This window comes from Callorhinus ursinus, unplaced genomic scaffold, assembly GCF_003265705.2.
Source record: "Callorhinus ursinus isolate GAN/ISIS: 27379988/994484 unplaced genomic scaffold, GSC_fseal_2.0 scaffold27, whole genome shotgun sequence".
NCBI lineage: Eukaryota > Metazoa > Chordata > Mammalia > Carnivora > Otariidae > Callorhinus > Callorhinus ursinus.
The window spans coordinates 7,841,579-7,862,345 of record NW_027397089.1 but is presented as its reverse complement, the minus strand read 5'-3'; the positions used below and the strand labels follow the sequence as shown (position 1 = coordinate 7,862,345).

The following is a 20,767-nucleotide window of genomic DNA, read 5'->3' as shown; positions in this document are numbered from 1 at the left end:
TAATCATGTCAGTTTGCTATAGAATGTCAGTAGTTAATATAGCCATTGATTGAAGTAAATTAAGGAAGAAGAGTCACTAACATAAGATCCAAGAGAATTTTGATACTAATTTCTTATCTTTTATAGGACATCTAATAGACTTTTCTAATTCTTATTTTATTTTTTTTTTAGGATTTTATTTATTTGACAGAGGAAGAGATAGCAAGAGAGGGAACACAAGCAGGGGGAGTGGGAGAGGCAGAAGCAGGCTTCCCACCGAGCAGGGAGCCCAATGCGGGGCTTGATCCCAGGACCCTGGGCTCATGACCTGAGCCGAAGGCAGATGCTTAACGACTGAGCCACTCAGGTCCCCCTAATTCTTATTTTAGACAAGATTCTCTACCTTACTGCTTAATTTTGCATCAAAGTGTTATTTTTCAAAAAAGTTACTTCAAAACATTCATGGTGTAAACAGCCCATAAATTGCAAAGTTATATTTCATTTATTGGAACAGATTCATAAATAATAAGTCAGATATTTATAAAAGTAAGAGTAATCCCTATTTCTCATAATAACTTAACCATGCCAGCATCACCTCCTGGATGCTTACCATGAGCCACACGTTAGGTCAAGCACTTTACCTCATTTAATTACCTTAATACTCATATTATATAAATGTTGTGATTATCCCCATTTTCCAGAGGAAAAAATTGGAGCTTAGAAGAGATTAATTTGCCCAAACATGGCTCCAAATGCCACTCAGATACAAATCCCAAAATCTTCTTTCCATCCTCTAAGCTTATAGAAGTCTGAATAGCTTCCTTATATTCATTCATTCATTCAAAAAAATATTCATCAAATCCAATCCTTTCTAAGTACCAGGCACTGCCCTAGATGCCGGGGACACAGTGGTGATGTTAAAAAACAAAAAAAGAATCCCTGCCTTCAGAGAGCATACATTTTGACAGAGAATGTTGAGAAAATAAAATGTACAGTAAGTGAGATAGTGGTGAGTACTATGAAGACAATTATGGCAGATTAATAGGAGGCAGAAGGTAATGGTGTTGAGTGTGGTTTAGACAGGGCTCAGCATGTTTACAGAAACTTCCTGTTTCCCACACCTTTTCCTCATCACTTCTGCATCCCCAGTTCCTTATCCTCCCTCACATCCAAAACCAAAAGTTGGATAAGTAATACTAAAAATTCTAAGGCCAAATTCTGGTTTTGAATCCCAGAAGAAACCCTATATTGAAAAATAAAAACAGAGATGAGGAGAGTAGAATGAATGGGTATTTTCATGCATCTAAAAAACAAATATTTTCAAAATTATTTTTACACTGGATAACCAAACTTTAATTCATTTCTAAAACTTCAATGCTGTTACTTCTAGCCACCCTTCATAGCTACCTGTCAACATGCTTTTAGTGGAGAAAGAAAAGACCTTTATTTGTTTTGACCATTTTTATTAACAGTTTCAGGACAGTTCAGTGTCTCAGGAAGAAACACCTTTCCTCTCCAATGGTTTGAACAATAAAAGCCATCCATCAGTGAAACCAGTTTCAGTGAAGATGACCTGAAACTATCAAGGCTCTCCTACACCAACAATGAGTTGATCGTGTCTCCAGTGCAGACATTCTGAAAGAGTGAAGCTAATAAAAAAGTCTAGAACAAATTGCATACATATGCAAATTAGATACTCTATTGCCCTCGACCTTAAAGTAAACCAACCACCAGTGTTCTGTTGTTATTGTTGTTTTAATTTTTTTAAAGATTTATTTATTTATTTTAGAGAGGGAGAGAGAGAGAGAGAGAGCATGAGCACACGCACGCGAATGTGGGGAGGGGCAGAGGGAGTGGGAGAGAAAGAATCTCAAGCAGACTCTGGGCTGAGCACGGAGCCCAATGCGGGGCCAATTCCAAGACCCTGAGATCATGACCTGAGATGAAATCACAGTCACACACTTAACTCGCTGAGCCCCTGAGGCCCCCCTTGTTGTTTTAATTTTTAAGATAAAAATCATTGCAAGGCTTCGATTAATATTCACATTTTAAGAATAATTTATATGCCGATCCAGATCATGATAGACAATAATCAAATTTGGTATAATGACTGTTCCTATAAATACAACATCTTTTGGAGAACCTAATTGCTTATTTCACTATTTCAGAGTCAGAGATTTAATAGCACTGTATCCATTAGTCTTACCTCTGCAGCTAAATAGTTCCCAGTTGCAAGGTGTTTAAATCTGAACAAGCTGTTCCATTGTCCAGCACCCCCGCGGCATGGGTCATGGTGAACGACCTACAGACAAAAAGAGCAACAACAATAAAGCCTAAAAGATATTCATGTTGCTGGCAAGCAGGTGCCCACAGTTTATACAAAGCGTTCGCCTGTTAATGCTAACTTGTCAAATCCAATATATGTTTTCATGAAAGGACAACATGGCAGAAAAACAAAATTTCCCACAAATGGGCAAGAGGCATAACAGTTCGCTCACTGTGTGCATGCATGAGGCTCATGCCTTAAATGTGTAAATATGGTCTTGCTCCAAGAGACAGGTTTCCCAGGCCAAAACTGGAAATACTGAGGGGTTCTCCCCCATTTGTTATTCAAATATTCATTCAACAAATCATATTAAAACCTTTCTATACATCAGGTACTCTTCTAGGCAACAGGGTCACAGCAATGAATGAGACTAGAGCTTTCAATAAATAAGATTTGGCAAGTGCCAGGAGGAAATAAGCAGAGCGCATGACTGAATAACTAGGGTAGGCTTCTTGAGATGCTGCGATTAGCCCAGGCCTGTCCGACATGACATGTGAGCTGAAACCTGCAGGATCAGAACGAACAGTCACGTAGAGAGATCGGAAGATAGCATTCCAGGCAGAGAGAACCACAAATGCCAAGGCCTGGAGCTCTCAACGAACTTAATTCTTGGCCCTTTCCACATGTGCTTTTTTATTAATACCATGGCCTTAGATACCTGTCCTTGGAATTGGCCTTGCCCCAGATGCTGAGCCACTAGGCTCACTGAGAATAAAAGGAGATGCTCGGAAGCAGGTGCTTTGGGGCAGTCACAAAGCCTACAATCTGCAGCCTGAAGATGACTGTATTTGAGTCCCAGCTCTACCAGTTCCTACGGTATGATCGCAGCAAGTAATTTAACATCATCAAGCCAGTTTCATCATGTACAAAATGATTTTAATTCATAGGATTGTTTTGAAGATTAAGTACTAGGGAACTTTTCATTATTCTCCCCCAACAGGTGACCTTCTTTTTGTTAATACTGACCCCTCCCCTTGGAATCCTGCACAGCCTCAGATTCTGTGTGTTGCTGTATATAACCTCCTAATGCTTTTGCTAGACTCTAGCCTCCAGGTCTTCCCCTATTCTGATAGTTCAAATAAGATAATAATTATGAAAATACTTCAAAGTGGAGGAAGTCTAAAAAAGAACCACTCTCCCTGTGACCAAATACCTACCCATCCTCCAAGGCTAAGTTCTAAGTTCTCAAATCAAACTTCTTCCACAAATCTTTTGCAATCACACCGGCTACCATCGAACTCCTTTGACGAAGGCATAGATACCTTTGACACTCTGATCAAATCTATTGTTGGTCTCAGGAATATACATACACATTTGTATACAGCTGCTAGAAGTTCATGAATAACTTGAAGCTCACCACGGATCCCGGACTAAGAACTGCTATCCCAGACACTAGTAGGTCTAGCAATACCAGTACGATGCCCTAGGGGACAACTGGAGATACAGAAAGGAGGGTGTTTTCATTCATCCAGTGATTCTGGAGGGATGCTACTGGCATCATCGGGCGTTGGCTAAGATACTATATATGCTGCAAGTCTCAGGGGAGTTGAGCGCAGGCTAGATATTGTGTGTGGCACTCAGGCCCCACCCCACCCTTCCAAGCGCTCCTCTCAGTATCTCTGTGAGGGTGGAAAGCCCCACCAGCAGGGTTCTGGAGTCATTCCATTAGGATGGAAAGCAGAGAAAAGTAGACAAAAGCTTCCTCTTCAGGGTCCAATGAAGGGGCTCCTGCAAGGTGATGTGGGCACCTCCTGAAGCAAGGGGGAGAGGGCTGAGGGCTCAGAGGAGGAGCAGTGGTGATTTTCGGCATTGCCTGATCTTCAAATAAGACCATGTTCCCTACCCTAGTTTTCCCCGTCCGGTCCTTCCAGTAACACTGAAACCTGATTTCCTACACCAAATACCTCTTTGCTTGAAACAACCTCAACCACACTGACTGACACAGCGCACCACAGAGATATGTCCCACAGCCCACCTCGTTCAAACCTCCTGCAGAAATGAACCTACCACAAACAGAAATTGGTAATACTTTAACATACAATCATATTAAAAAGTTTTCATAACAAGTCGGATGACAAGTCCAGTAATTGAAGAGAAATTCACTACGAAGCTTAACTGAGTGTAAGACATTATTTCAGAATTATTAAATAATGGATTCATTCTCTCCATGTTGACTGCTCGGTATTTTCAACTACACGTGTTGTTGGAAAGGATTACGATGCAGTGATACAGTTACAGCAAAATCTATCAAACTAATAGTAATAGATAAGAGAAGATTCACAATTCCTTTAAAAGACTTAGAGCCAAATATCACATAGGTGGAGACACATGAAATGAGGGGAACTCCCTGTATGGGGAAGTCACTATTTGACTTTTTTATGACTGTATTTTATTAATAAAGCTTTAAAATTATACCTCACATTATTGCTATCCCTATATTTCTTTAATTCTTTAGAGCACAATGAGGGGTGCCTGGGTGGCTCAGTCGTTAAGCGTCTGCCTTCAGCTCAGGTCATGATCCCAGGGTCCTGAGATCAAGCCCCACGGCTCCTTGCTCAGCAGGAAGCCTGCTTCTCCCTCTCGCACTCCCCCTGCTTGTGTTCCTGCTCACTGTGTCTCTGTCAAAAGGTAAATAAAATCTTTAAAAATAGTTCTTTAGAGCACAATGGTAAGAAGTCTACAGCATGAAAAATACATATTTTAATTATGTATTTATTTGGGGGCTGCCTGTTATCTTTCAGGCTTAGCCTGATAAAAGACATTGTCAGGTAGACTTCATGGAAGAATATAAGGTAGTTTTGGTGATGGTTGTTTTTCCTGAGACTTTCTCAATTCCCTGTAAACCTATCCTCTTGAAGGATAAGGTCTCTTCTGAATGCTAGAGACTGAAAGTATGCCTCAGTATGTAGTGGGGTTTCAAGAAAGAAAATATGCTTTTTGTACTAGTTCATCTCTATTCTAAACCATGTCATAACTTAGAGAATTGTTGTGATGTTACATTTATAATTAAGGTTCAGCTCATTGGCATAAACATCATACTTCCTCATTTTCTGTTTCAATAGTCTGTAATTTGTGTTGTTATCCCTATTTCAATATGTTTATTTCCTTTTTTTTTTAACCATGGACAAATAAATGTGTTCTGTTATTACTTCCCTTAACACAAGATCATGAGATAGTCAAGGGCCCACATTTACCCCTGCTCTTTCATTTTCCTGTACTTGTATAGAATGTCTTTTTTTTTTTAAGATTTTATTTATTTGAGAGAGAGAGAGACAGCGAGAGAGAGAGAGAGAGTGCACAAGCAGGGGGAGCAGCAGAAGCAGAGGCAAAGGGAGAGGGAGAAGCAGGCTCCCCATTGAGCAGGGAGCCCAAGGCAGGGCTCGATCCCAGGACCCCGAGATCATGATCCGAGCTGAAAGCAGACACTTAACTGACTGAGCCACCCAGGCGCCCCTGTATTGAATGTCTTCTGATTGTCTTGTCTTCTACCACTTCTTTCAAATCCAAATGTATTCATTCAAGATAGGTACAAATATTACACCTTCTAGAGTAATTATTTACATGTTGAAATACATATTATTTTATTATCAATTATTTATGATAAATTATTTTCCTTTTGTTTTTTCTAAATTGGCATTTAGGGATGTCATTAATTTTTAATAATGTAAATCTATAAGTAATATTACCTATGAATTGCATTTTAAGATATTAAAGAAGTGTCACGAAATATATGCTGTAAAAGGGAAGTGATGGGTTTAAAACAGTTGAGAACCACCGCTATTGGCCTGGATGTCCATTAAATCAGGATGGAACTTATCAAATGTCGGCTTGTTCATAGGTAATTATGTCCATCTTATCTCCTCCACCACACAGAAAGATCCTTTAAAGAAAAATCCATACCTTACATTTTCTTAATTACTCTACCATATTGGCAACATTTAAAAAATACTTTTTAGGGCGCCTGGGTGGCTCAGTCGTTAAGTGTCTGCCTTTGGCTCAGGTCATGATCCCAGGGTCCTGGGATCGAGTCCCGCATTGGGCTCCCTGCTCAGAGGGAAGCCTGCTTCTCCCTCTCTCACTCCCCCTGCTTGTGTTCCCTCTCTCGCTGTGTCTCTCTCTGTCAAATAAATAAATAAATTCTTTAAAAAAAAAAAGAAATACTTTTTAAAGGATGGATGAATTCTTAACTACGGTCTCCTCATCCAATAAAAATGGCATTCCCCAGAAGAAACAAATTTTTTCTCCATGACTGTACAGTTCTGGTATCTGTCTTTACCTAAAGTGAGGAAAGTTCCATCATAACTCCAATGCCATTTGAGGCACATCACCTGCAGTCCGATCAGTCTTGACAACATTTCACAATGCATTTTTAAAAAAAGCAACCTCTATATATTCCCTTATTAGATGAAAGAGAGAGAGACAGGAAAAGAGATGCCCCAGAGAGGATAGGTAAAGGAAGCAGCAACATTTCAAACTGATCACAGTAATGAAGAGTTAGTCCACAAATACTACTGTGTTATGGGTTTATCATAAATGATGCATTTAACAAGAAAATAATCAGCCTAGTAACTCTTGTCTTTTTTATATAAATATTTATTAAAATCCAAAAAATATTTGTGCACCTCTATTTCCCAGAGCGCTTTAGAACTGGTAGCAGAAGTAGCTGACTGACGCAAGGTTGTCCGAAGGAAGATGTGCTGTTTTTTCTCATATTCATCACAAGTCAGAAACTTCTCTTGTTCTGCATGAAACAACCTAACAACATCACCCTAGGAAAACAGGAAGAGAACACTGTATTTCCAAGAGAAGTCTGAACAAATAGACATAAGAAGCAGATGTCTCCTGGTTTTGCTACTCTGGGCCCTTCTGCTACTTAGTTGGCTTTTAATGATTATTTATACATGTCAAACTATAGAGAAGAAAACTCAATGAAACACTCATAGTGACTATATTAAGGTTTACAATCATCTTCTGAACTATGAATACTACTGAATACACAGGTTTTGCATCCAGAAGTTTAGTAAGACTACTTTCAATTCTTCTAGCAAATGTTCCATGTAGCACATACTTACTCCTTTTAGTACATCCTCTCGATAGGAACTATATTTCATGAATAAAGTGATTTTCCAGCTAGTGTTGCAATTAACGGCATTCACCTATTAATGAAGAATGTGAAATTGTAAAACTGTGATTCCATTTTATACCAGAAATTATTCCTCCAACTAGTAAAAAAGAGAAAAAAGATAACTCTGGACAATGAAGTATGTACCTCAACACAAATACCATCCAAAAATAGTAATTACCATCTACGCAGATCTTAGTAATATTAATTAGCATAATCACGTTCATGATAACAATGAATGAAGCTGTGAGGTTTTTTTTCCTCTCATGATAAAAATAAATAAATTCATTTTCTTTCCTCCTGAACTTACCTCCTTACATCCTGGGTTATCGAGAAGCTCTATGTTGCTGGCATGCAGTGGTTGTCCTGCGTTCACAGGCATCAAAACAACTTTATCACCCACAACAATCTAGGAATCAGAAATAAGTTGTAACTGAGACACCAAGCAGATCTGTGGTGCTATATCTGAAGCTAGAAATAACTGCAGGGAAGTCCAGTTATTGACCTAATACCTGGTCTGGCTTCCACACAAATCTTAACTCAATTCTTTTTCTCTTTGAGTAAAATATTTTCTGATAAATGATCATCTAGTCATGTTTCATAGTGCCTAGCAGCCTGGATTCATAAAACTAGTGTGGACCCTTTTCTTATTAGTCTCCCATTTCAGTAAGAACTTTTTCAATGTCAATAAATAGGATGTTACCCCTGCATCCCGGGGGCTTATGCCGTGAGTGCAGCAGCAGAGCAAGTGAATGCATCTGCCACAATCAATCTGCCTAAATAGTAGAACCACATCAAGTGCAAGCAGAAAGTGTTATTCATTTGTATTATCTATGGGATTAAAAACAAGTCTGTTAAATTTGAAATTTCCCATCATCTCAAAAATACATTAAATATTCTAATGTCATCTGGATCCAGGAAATGCCCAATTCGGTATGACCTTGTAGAAATATGCTTATTGTTTGGTCCTGGAGCATCTGCTTCATTCTTATTTTAAACATCCAAAACTAATATTGCTCTTTAAATTTTGAAGTTCAGTTTTAAATTAAAAAAAATTTAACTTAAAATTTTTTTAATTAGGGGGTGCCTGGCTGGCTCAGGTGGTAAAGCATGCAACTCTTGATCTCAGGGGAGTAGAGATTACTGAAAAAAATAAATAAAATATATATAAAAAAATTTTTAGTTGGTTTGGGGAGAAATGCTCCAGAGAAGTAGGTCGAAGTTGATTTTTCATTTATGTTATCATTAACAATGTCCAATTTATCTTCAAGAATTTCTATTCATAACTCAAATTGTGGGAAATGAAGTTATGTTTTCTTTTTTTTTAATGATTTTATTTATGTATTTGTCAGAGAGAGAGAGAGAGCACAAGCAGGGGGAGTGGCAGGCAGAGGGAGAAGGAGGTTGCTCGCTGACAAGGAGCCTAGAACTCAATCCCAGGACCCTGCGATCATGACCTGAGCTGAAGGTAGACACCTAGCTGCCTGAGCCACCCAGGTGCCCCTAAGTTATGCTTTTTTAATGGTAATAATGAACAGTTTAATTTTAGAGTTACTAAAGTTTCTCTTGTTACAACCCATTAGAAGACTTATCACTGTATGGGGTGCCTAGGTGGCTCAGTCGCTTAAGCCTCCGACTCTTGATTTCAGCTCAGGTCATGATCTCAAGGTCCTAGGATTGAGTCCTACATTGGGGCCGATGCTGATCACAGAGCCTGCTTGTCCCTCTCCCTCTGTTCTTCTTTACACTCCCTTCTCTCAAATAAATAAATAAAATCTTTTTAAAAATAAAAGACTTACTATTATATAAGACCTACACTTTCAATTCTCATATAGAATTGCTCACCAGCTCAGAAATGAAAACTAATACCTTCTCTTTGCATATTTCTTACTGAGTATTAGAGTACATTAGTTTGACAGATAACTGAAAAATTAGGCCTCAGAAAATAAGAATAAACAAAACTTCTCCTCCCTTAACCTAGACCAAGACTTTCAGGAACATAATTTCTTATTTCCAACATAAATTAAGCTTTTATGGGTTATATACAGGAGCTACATTCACACAAAGTACTGTTGTCACAAACTATGATAAAGAAGCCTCAAGCTCACTATTCGAGCAAAGGGAAATTGTTCTTAGGTTTGCAGAAGTAGCTTCTACTACTCATAAGATTGGTCTCTATTCATCACCTGCCTTTCAAGTCCATCATCAGTCGGGTGCTGGGGCCGTGACTCACCAAGGCCATCACAGAAGCTCTCTATGCACAGATAAGGGGATATCATCAAGAAACATGAAGTGAGAGGGTGAGGGGGCTGAGCCGGGTTCTCTTTGTGTAAAAAAGGGAAGGAGGGAGGGAGGAAGAGTACATGCATCAGAAATCTTTCCAGGGATTTACTGTGGTACAGGGGACAGACAACGAGGAGATGGAAAAAAGGATGAGACTTTAAGCAATACATCTTTATATTGTTTTCTATCTTTGAACCAAAATTGGTAAGTATTTTTAAAAATTAAATATAAGCAAAAACATATAAACTCACCATGACATAAACATATTTCCAGCATCCCCTTCCAAAACATACACACACACACACACACACACACACACACACACACACTTATTATTGCACATGACACCAAGGTAGCTTCAACTCTCAGGGCCAAACAGAAGTCTACGTGGCCATTCTTACTACAAATACCGGGACTTAATACACTCCCTGCCTGTGCTGCGTCTGATCTTCCAATTTCTTAAAGGACAATTGGATTTGGTCTACAATGTCATGCTTGTCTGCATTGTATAAATATTAGCCAATAAGCTGCTAAATATAATGATATATTCTAGCTATGTCCTTCCAATTAAAAGAATATTTTTGTTTGCACTTATATCCACTGATCTATGTCTTACTATTTTACTATAGTTTTCTGTAAGCTTTGGGTCAACCCATATGTTATATTTATTTCAAAACACCGCCCAGAAAGTCTTCTACTGTATATTTTTAAGAGACCAGCCATATAGGCAAAATGCTCTAAACACCAAGGGTTCATAAGAACGTTATTCACAAAGAGAATCTAACATTAACTCACTAATTTCCAAGTCCTCAGTCTTGTTCTTGACAACAGTTACTTTGACTAACCAAGATGAAAAAAAAATCTTGCAGATGGAATGGACAAGAGGCTAATCAAAAGAAATAAAAAGAACATTAGAGGTGCCAAAAAGAACACAAAGTGTGACAAACTCTCTGTCCTCAGGGAATTCACACCTAATTAGATAACTTGGTAATATGCTCTGAAGAACGTAGCACTGGGCTGGTCCACTGATGTGGTCTGATACCTTCTGAGAAGCTGTGTATTTAAAATAAGGAACTTGAGGGTGCAATCATTTTCTGCCATGTCACGCTCACCCTAGTACACAAGCATCTTTTAAAAATTCCAATTCCAAAAGCACTTCTGTTGATTCTATGCAACAGCCATGAAGATCCAAGCTGAGATTTTACTGGAAATAAAGAGTAATATAATGCCACTGGCAGCTACTTTTCTTTGGAAGTGACACCTGGTGTGACATTGCAGTAGAAGCCAACATATCAGGGATCTATCTAGTCCTGCCTTTGCTAGAATTCCAAGAGAACTAGTTTTGCAAAATAACAAAATCTACTTGCTATTTGAAGAGGCTCTTTGCCTAAGAGTTGAATTTTTCTTTTCACTGAAAGAATATCTGGGCTTTCCTCCTTTTTAAAATCTACCACTGGGGCGCCTGGGTGGCTCAGTCATTAAGCGTCTGCCTTCAGTTCAGGTCATGATCCCAGCGTCCTGGGATCAAGCCCCACATCGGGCTCCCTGCTCCGCGGGAAGCCTGCTTCTCCCTCTCCCACTCCCCCTGCTTGTGTTCCTTCTCTCGCTGTGTCTCTCTCTCTGTCAAATAAATAAATGAAATCTTTTAAAAAAAAATCTACCATCAAGGTAAAGAACTAATGTCTTCTTTCATCAAAGTTGAAAATGAAAAATTAACCACTCAATCATGGGAAAATAAATGAAAATGAAATATTTATGTACTCTGCTATCCCCAATCACTTTCTAACTAAACAACAGCAAACAAGAGCCTCTTTACAGCTGGAAAGTTGAGGGATCCATGAATCTATTTTTCCCCCAAAACTACCCAACTGACCCTTCTATAAATGGTAGAAACCACTGATTTTTGAGGATATGAGCATTTTTCTCCCCAAACTATCAGCCTCATTCTTACATTTCATTTCAGTCACTGAAAATCTTATTGGTTACTTACAACCTGAATCACAACTTACTAATTACTTAATAGTAAAATATAAGTTTAAAAATCCTTTGAACTTTATAATTTGTTCTTCCTAGCTTACTATACTTTTAAAGAAAATCAGTAGTAATTAAATCACTTGTTATGAAGTGACAGTATTTGCAACTGCCTTCAATAAAATACATTTTGGAATTTTAGAACAATACTTATTGCTAGGGAATGCTACCTATTTCTAGGGAAGAAAATGAACATTACAAAACAATTATTTATGCGCCAAACCAGGGATGTGGGTGTGCTTATGTTTTCACAGCAACCTTAATCACATACAACAGCTACATAGTGGTGAGCAAAAATCGTGAGATGTTCCAGCAAAAAGCAATGTGGAAGGTTGTTTTAGCCATGCTTTATGGAGCACATCTATATAAGGAGGACTTCTATATTGCACTTAACAATTACATTGTCCATTTTACCAAGACAGAATGTTTGGGTGGGAGGCCCCCCCACCCCAGTACAACTAATTATTTGAAATAGTTCATTACATTCAACTCTCAGTTGATCCTATAAAGGCATCTGGGAGCAGGGAAAGGAATAGATAGAATGAATAAATAAAGAGAATGAATTAATAAAATCCACAGCTAATCTAAAGGCCCTAATTTATCCAATCATTTCCTCATATTCCCTCAGAAATTCAGCTCGGGTTTTACTCAATATCAAGTCTGATTTTCATTGACCACTTACAGACTGGGACACTGCTCCATGGGAGACTGGAGAGGGAAAAAAAGCATTACAAGAAAGGGCACCAGAAGACATGGGGTGTCCATAAACTGCGTAATCAGTCCCTATGTAACTGAGAGTTGATTGTAATTAACTACCTACTGAAATTAAAATATATATCATGCTCACAGCACACATCATTGATGACAAATAATAAACAAGTAGAAATTTTTTTCTTAAAGGAATCCAACACAAGACTTAAGGTGCATTACATTCCTGCATGCCATGCATCTCCCAAACCTTACCTAAGGAGGGTATCATCAGATAATTTATTAACCAAATTAAACCATGAAGCTTGCATCCTGTGGAATTGAATTTGTATTTCAAAATTCGCTGAAAATATAGACTCACTATAAAAGAGGACACTTCTAGGACAAGAAATATCCAAAACATATTTAAAATGTAATCAAAGTATTGAGAACACTGTCAGAATAATTATACTTTTATATTGCCTTGAATTCATAACATTAATTTTTTTAAAATCTCAACTATTTTTCTTAATCACCTGACCCAATACTTGCAAGGTGTTCTATTTAAGAAAGTTATTTAGCATTTATCGAGCATTTTCCATGTGTTAGGAACTGTCATTTGCTACTTTATTACAAACAAAAATATCCAACAATTGATCCTGTTGAATCATTTCACATAATTTTTATTTTCCCTACTCCATAAACTAGCAGAAAATACTTTAGCAACTACTAAAATTTACATGATATGACATACCTGTATTCCAAAACATATTTTAAATACTGTCATCAATAAGCAAGTGCCTATCTATATAGCTCCTCATACATTATACATCTTTAAGATTTATACACTGTAAACAGCTGACCATAGAGCCAGTAAATGAAATATTGCCATAATTCACTGTTACTCTATTAATTCAAAGGGATAAAAAACATTTCCTAAGCATAGCTTTCTCCTTACAACCATGCTCCCTTCTGATTAGGAAAGGAAGTAAATTCTACCTCTCCTTTAAAAGGTTCAGTCAATGTTAACATTACTTAAATTCTTTCACATGAATTCCAGCTGGAAGATGATTTTTTAATTAATCTCAATTTTGTCTTTTTATGATTCCCAAGCACAATGTGCATTATAAATAAATAGTTCTAGCCTATTCAAGAGATTACCATAAAAATAATGTGTTGATTGAAAACTACATGTTCTTTCTTTGTGCTATCTGGATTCTCTCACTTATTAAGAATTACTGTCTTTAGGAACACGCTGTTTCTCTATTAATTTTATTTTTACATACATTGTCACCCTCACTTCTCAGCTTCCAGAAGGGATGAATATAAAACCAAGACCCTTCGTTTCCTGCAACATCCAAGGACACACGCATGGCATTCTTCTCCAGTAAAGCAGGTAATCTCTTGTTGACAGTCAGATACTTGTTGCTTTTTATATGCAGCAGCTGTGGGGAAAAAGACATTACCGCCTTTATTCTTTGATGTCCTGTTAATTACATGTATGTGTTTGTACATATATCTTGTGCTCACATAATCCTGCTTGATGTGGAGGTTAAACAAAAGCACTCTTCAAACTTCACACTCACCATCTTTCCAAGCTGACTTTCTTTGGGTTCCTCCTCACCTCTACCCCACAATGAACCAGGCACATGGAGAAATCAAACAAGAGCATATGTCTGAAAATTTTCATCTACTGATAAATAATATGATAAAACCAGGCTTCCCGAAGGAGACCAGGAAATGCCCCCAAATCACATTTTCTTCATTTCTTGCACAGACACAAAACCAGAATATGCTAAAAAATAACCAAGAAACTAAAATAATGCACCGAACCTCTTAGTATCATGAACTATCCTTGCCATGGACAGCCCTACTTCTTCCTCTATGAAGAGGCGAGCTTTGCATCCCAAATAATTCCTGCAGGAGGACACCAATCCTACTCCCTTCTCAGATGAGCAAAGAAGCACCATTTCTCAGACTTTTTGGATGCCATGGACCAAACCTTTCCAAGACATTATTCTACCGAGTAGGAAAGCTAAAACAAACAACCTTTCCTGTCTATTATGACAATCATTTCAAAACAGAATGGTCATTTTACTATCCACAATATAAGAAAGAAATTATCTCATGAGCCAATGAAACCCTCCTGGCCCAACCCTGCTCCTTCAAAATCTGCCTTGATAGAGCACATGGCTCGGTCCCACTGACCATGCAAACATTTGCACTTCCGGTTCTTGACAAGAAACATAAGCTCCTCTTGCTGGCACCTCACATTAATCAAACCTTGGTTAAGAAAAACTCTATTTATAGAGGATTGCTCAAGGGACATGCAACCCACCCATGCCACAGGTATCATACAATCTCATTAGATGAAGTCCTACATTCTGGTTGTTGCAGATCCAGGCACTCTCAGCATGTCCCAGGAGAGGGCTGCTTTGACGGTCCTGTGCACTGGCATTTTGCCATTGGCCAATAACAAAACATCAGGTGATATTATTTTTTAAAACAGCTCTGTGAAACACCTCATTGTAGTGTTTACTGTAAGGAAGTTGTGAAGGCTATTATTTACTCTATTAAACAGTGTCCTCTTTATGAGAGCTCACTGGAGGAACACGTCTCTGGTCTTCCTGGGAACATTTGTGCTTCTAGACCTTTGACTTAGTTCTATGTTAAGGACCTCCTAGGGGAGTGCTATAATATACTATGCTTCCCTTACAGCAAGGTGAGCAATGAAAAGGCTTCCAAGCAAAGCTGGCTGGACTTCACAACATGGATTTTATAAACACGCCTCCGCTCTGACTTCACCTCTTTCATTTAACCACTCTTTTCCCTTTGACCCAGTTGCCTTATTTATTTCTATTTTATCTTATGTGGTATGTATTTTTGAAAATGCCTTACATTCTTTTTGGAACAAGGTGGGGCATATATTAACAAATAAATCAAGTAAAAAGTTAAAAGATCTAAGTGAAACACAAGAGGGGAATGCAGGTGAGATAAATCAGTGTGCACACTCATTGAAATAAATCATTTAATAACAACTCAAGGACAATTTCCATATAAAAGTACAATATGAAAACTTTCCTCTCTCTACAAAATGAAAAAATACAGCTTCGTGTGTTACATGGTAGTCCCATTAATTCTGAAGGAAGATTTTACTACAGGCCTTTAGAAATGATGTTTCCCCATCTTCCTCCTTTTGATGTAATGACCTGTGCATACATCTAGATTAACTCACTTTCTTACGTGTACACATCAGACTTATTCACAAACATATAGAATACTGTGCTGAACATCACCTGAAAATATCACAATATCCATAATTGCCATCAAAGAACAAACTATTGTATCCCCAATTTTAATGCAGCTTGACATTCCTATGCAAATGCAAATTATCCATAAGATATTGACCTTTTTTAAGAGAAAGTAAATAGACTTACTTGTATAACATTACTGTATTTCACAATTTCTCCCAACAGTTTCTTATTCTCTGATTCATTTTGTTTTTGTTCCAGTTCTGCAGCATGCTGTAAAATGATTATCAAATACTCAGCATGGAAACATAGTAAACAGAGTACAATAATTAACAAAGAAACAAGGTTATTTTAGGAACAAAGACTATAACCATGAATAAAATAGGCTGGCTGCTTTACTCTTGGTGCTAGGGGTAGGGGGACCAACAATTAAATAAATGACTGTAATATAGTATGATCATTGTCTCAATTTGATGCTGAAATGTGGCCAAAAGTATCTTGGGATGCTTTTATGTTAAAAATCTCAGAAAAGTACTAGGCTGTTTGGTCTTACAAAATTAGTTTCAGAAGGAATATTGTCAGACAAACCAAACAATATAAAAATAGAAGGTGAATTTCAAAAGACTCAAAATAGTTTCAATTCCAAAAGTAACAGGAATTTTAGTAACACAAAATTTAAGTTCTATCGAATTTACATTTAGCTCAAACCAGAAGCAACAGACTTTCAATTTTTTTTTAGGTTTTCAAGAAAAAAATTAAGTAATATGCCAAGTAAAATATCACTGGATTTGAGATTCCTACAGAGATTCTGAGTTGTTTCTAGTTTGATGTGAATCTTTGAATTAGTCTGGCACACCCTAAAATTTAGCAGCAGGAATGTATTAGCTCCATGCCAGGAAATGAGGAGTCACACCCTATAACTTAAAAGTCCCTTCCATTTTCAATGTGTTGCTACAACTATTCTAAATCTCTGTGTATTGAGTGAAATCACTAAGATACAAAATAGATGGTTTGTTATTGCTGTTCTAGGTCTAGCCTAAACCAGACCAATGGAAGCCTGGCCCTTACCTGTAATTTCTTCAGCAAGGCTGCCTCTGTGTGGTTCCCCTGTTTGGCTTGCTTAGCTTTCCAATATTGTTTCTGGGCAGAATATCGGTTCATAGGGCACACCTTAAAGAGGCAGTCTAAAACAAAGCAACAAACAAAAACACTGTAACTAAGGCAACCAGCATTTCTTAGATTTTCTTTATAGCCTAGCCCTGGCATCTTGTAATCCCTGAGTAGAAAGAACATTGAGCCCATCTCCTAGTCAACTCAAACTCCCCCATAACATCCTTTCCAAATAATTAGACTGTTAAAATACCTTCTGGTTCATTAGTTTAGGTTTTTGAAAGGCTACCATAGTTATTGTAATTTATTAAAAAATCAAGTCAATGTAATCATTCCATTTTAAGGTACTTCTTAATGATAATGGGACCTAGTCTTAGAAAGTGAATAGAATGAGCTTAGTGACTTTCACTACCTTCCCTCACCTTGCACAATTATTGATTCATGGTATGTATCTTTGACAACCAAAGTGATACAAAAAGTAGAAACAATCAATCACAACAATTACATTTTAGGGGTGCCTGGGCGGCTCAGTCATTGAGCGTCTGACTCTTGATTCCAGCTCAGGTCATGATCTCAGGGTCATGAGATCAAGCCCCACATCAGGCTCCATGATATGCTTGAGATTCTCTCTCTCTCCCTCTGCGTCTCTCCCTGCTCACGCTCACTCTCTCTCTCTCAAATAAATAAATAAATCTTTCTTAAAATAAATAAATAAATCACATTTCAGTCATCTATTCCCCAAGTTTCCACATACCTGTAATAAATATCAAGATGGGAAATCATAGTGGAATAATATAGGTAATGATATCTCTAAATCAAAAGCTAAATATATTTTTTCTTTTTAATGAGGAAATTGTAAATTTGACTAAACAATCCTTCCATATGCTAATGATTTTGTATGTTTGCGAAATGGACTACAATCCAGAATAAAGATCAACTCCCCACATTCTATGATAAAGGATTAGTGATGCAGAAAATCTAAATATTATCTTCATTTTTTTCACAAAAAAATATTAATTTAATATAATAAATTTATTTTGGTTGAGTTAATATTTAGGATCATTCTCATTTTTTAAATATGTATCACAAAAATAAAATTCAGGGGGCACCTGGGTGGCTCAGTCGGTTGAGCATTTGCCTTCGGCTCAGGTCATGATCCTGGAGTCCTGGTTTTGAGCCCTGCATCAGGCTCCCTGCTCAGTGGGGAGTCTGCTTCTCCCTCTGCCCCTTGCCCTATTCAAGCTCTCTCTCTCTCTCTCTCTCTCTCAAATAAATAAAATCTTTTAAAAAATAAATAAAATTCATTCAATTTCACTACATTATTGACTACATTATATATATATTCGTTCTATTTTCTTTAAAAATATTTATAAAATTGGGGTGCCTGGGTGGCTGGGTTGGTTAAGCGTCTGCCTTCAGCTCACATCATGATATCAGGGTCCGGGGATCAAGCCCCACTTTGGGCTCCCTGCTCAGCAGGGAGCCTACTTCTCCCTCTCCCTCTACCCCTTCCCCTGCTCGTGTGTGCTCTCTCTCTCTCTTTCTCTCTCTCAAATAAATAAGCAAAATCTTTTAAAAAATTATAAAATTAAATGATGGACTTGATCTCTTTTCAAATCTCTTACAGTTCTAATGGCATAAATGATCAAGAAATATGACTATACATTTTTAAAGAAATTTTAAAAAACACAAAAGAAATAATGACTCTTTCTATAGTTTGTAATTATAAACAAATTCTATTGATTGTCCTCCCACTCAATGTACACACAGGCTGTAGAAAACTAATTGTTAATTTCTGGTTTAAAAGTTATTCGATGAGGGGCGCCTGGGTGGCTCAGTTGGTTAAGCCACTGCCTTCGGCTCGGGTCATGATCCCGGAGTCCCGGGATCGAGTCCCGCATCAGACTCCCCCTTCTCTGTGGGGAGCCTGCTTCTCCCTCTGCCTCTGCCTGCCACTCCACCTGCTTGTGCTCACTCTGTCTCTCTCTCTCTATGTCAAATAAATAAATAAAATATTTAAAAAAAAAGTTATTCGATGAGTAAATATTTCATACATAGCAGGAAACAGACACCTTCCGCCAGCTAAAAGTAGGCTGAGAGACCATCACAATTATAGTATGATACAGGTATCTCCACTTGGCACATGTGTGTGAAAACCAAATAACTAGACCTGAAAACTGTTTCCCTTGGCAACATATGTTATAAGCCCTAGAAATTACTTCCTACATATTAGTAACTACAAAGAGAATATACAAATTTTTTTCAAGCACCAATATACAGGCTGTTAATATCACCAAAAAAATGCTCCTAATGTAATGCAGCAGACTATTCTGACTATCCTGTACTAGGCCAGTGACTGAATTCTACATTGCTTTAGTGTAGCAAAAACACAAATCCATATTCAAGTGGAACTGAACTCCATCATCTGCAGCCTATACTTCTGACTTCATCCACGTGTGAAAAGAAAAGAGAAAAATGTGTCCCTCTCCATTACTTCAAATTCCTAAGTTCATTAGGAAATGGTCCTTTAAAGAAGAAAATACTTTTGCTAAATTCTAGATCACCTCGATAGCGCTCCTAATTAGTGGTATCTTTGGGTAGCTAGCAAGCAGACTGTGTGTGTCATGGTCCTGACTGTTGTGGCTGAGGTTATTGTGAAGTGAAGCCAAACACTCAGCCAAACCATGTTTACGGGTTTGGTTGTGCTGCTAGGTGCGAAGAATCAGGTCCTGTCCCCAAAAAGTTCACAGTCGAGTGGATGAGACAGGCGTCTACCATGTGTTGGAAGTTTCACACTGGGGCTCTTGAGAAGGTACCATGGGACACAAAGATGCACGTGGCCCACTTCACCAGGGGAGATCAGAATAGTCCTCCAAAGGAGAAGACACAAGCCAAGTTTGAAAGAACCAACATTCATTCAGCACATTGGCAAGGGGGTTCAAATGCACAGAGGGGAGGCGCATGCCACACAGAGCCAATGGTGGGTACAGAGGCAGAGAAGGAGAGTGCCGAGGAACCTACTAACCGTACAAGAAACTACAGCCTAGGTGGTGAAGTGAGAATGGAGCAGTTGGCCAGAGCAGGGGTCTGTAGAGTACTCTGTGCTAGATTAGAAGAATGGACTTAATTCCCTGGAAAATGTCGAACTCTTAAAGGATTCTTAAGTTCTTCACAGTGTGTGAAAGAAGATGTGACCGAAAGGCCAGGAGACCAGCAGAAAGCCCCCTGCCAGCACGCTGGGGGACAGCGAGGATCTGAATGTGGGCTATACGGTACTTGGGGGATAGCCACAGATTTCAAAGAAAGCAGCAGAGCCAACAGGCTTAATAACCTATGAGATGTGAGGTGGGGAGAGGTGAGAGGGAGGGAGAGTGAAGATGGCCAGATGAATAAGCTTCCATCGACTTGTGTCTGAGATGCTAAGCCTCGGATCTCAAAAGCCTTTCCATCGTCAGGGCCTTGGTTCTGTGGTCATCCTCAGCAGCCTCCCACTGGCCACATCTCATTTCGTACTACAGTAAATAAATAACCAATCCATTTCTGTGTGGGAACTAGTATCACGGGACTATTTTGGTTGATGGGAAAGAATGTGGGGCATACACAGATGTCTGTAAAAATGCTTTTCTTGTTGATGGTGATGGTGATGGGTGTGTGTGTGTGTGTTTAATTCTCTCTTCCTCTTTTAGAAAACATAAAAAAAATCTACTGGTCTTGGGCTAGTCACATATTTTGTCTGATTCTAAATTTACTGCATAATAAAAGTGTTAATGATACCTGCCACTCCTCATTCACAGGACTGCTGAGATTCACAGAAAGGAAATCTGTGCGAAAGTACTCTGTGAACTGTAAAGCCTTATTATAAATGTAAGATATTATTATTAATATTGCTTCATTGATTCAGCAATCACTTCCCTCAGCTTAAGAGATGACTAAACCCTTACAGAGCTCCCAGCAAAGAGCAACAAGAAGCAGAGTCCT

At 38.2% G+C, this 20,767-nt stretch overlaps 1 protein-coding gene across 1 annotated transcript in view; it reads right to left on the bottom strand.

Annotated features, from left to right (window-relative positions):
• ITPR2 (inositol 1,4,5-trisphosphate receptor type 2) overlaps positions 1–20,767 on the bottom strand; it is a 497,992-nt gene that overhangs the window by 385,498 nt on the left and 91,727 nt on the right. Inside the window, exons 3-9 of the mRNA XM_025879725.2 lie at positions 16,748–16,863; positions 15,866–15,952; positions 13,715–13,873; positions 7,738–7,836; positions 7,378–7,461; positions 6,928–7,074; positions 2,186–2,281 (exon numbers count right to left, since the gene is read on the bottom strand). Of these exons, the coding sequence (XP_025735510.1) occupies positions 2,186–2,281; positions 6,928–7,074; positions 7,378–7,461; positions 7,738–7,836; positions 13,715–13,873; positions 15,866–15,952; positions 16,748–16,863 (788 nt within the window). The remainder of the gene's footprint in view (positions 1–2,185; positions 2,282–6,927; positions 7,075–7,377; positions 7,462–7,737; positions 7,837–13,714; positions 13,874–15,865; positions 15,953–16,747; positions 16,864–20,767) is intronic.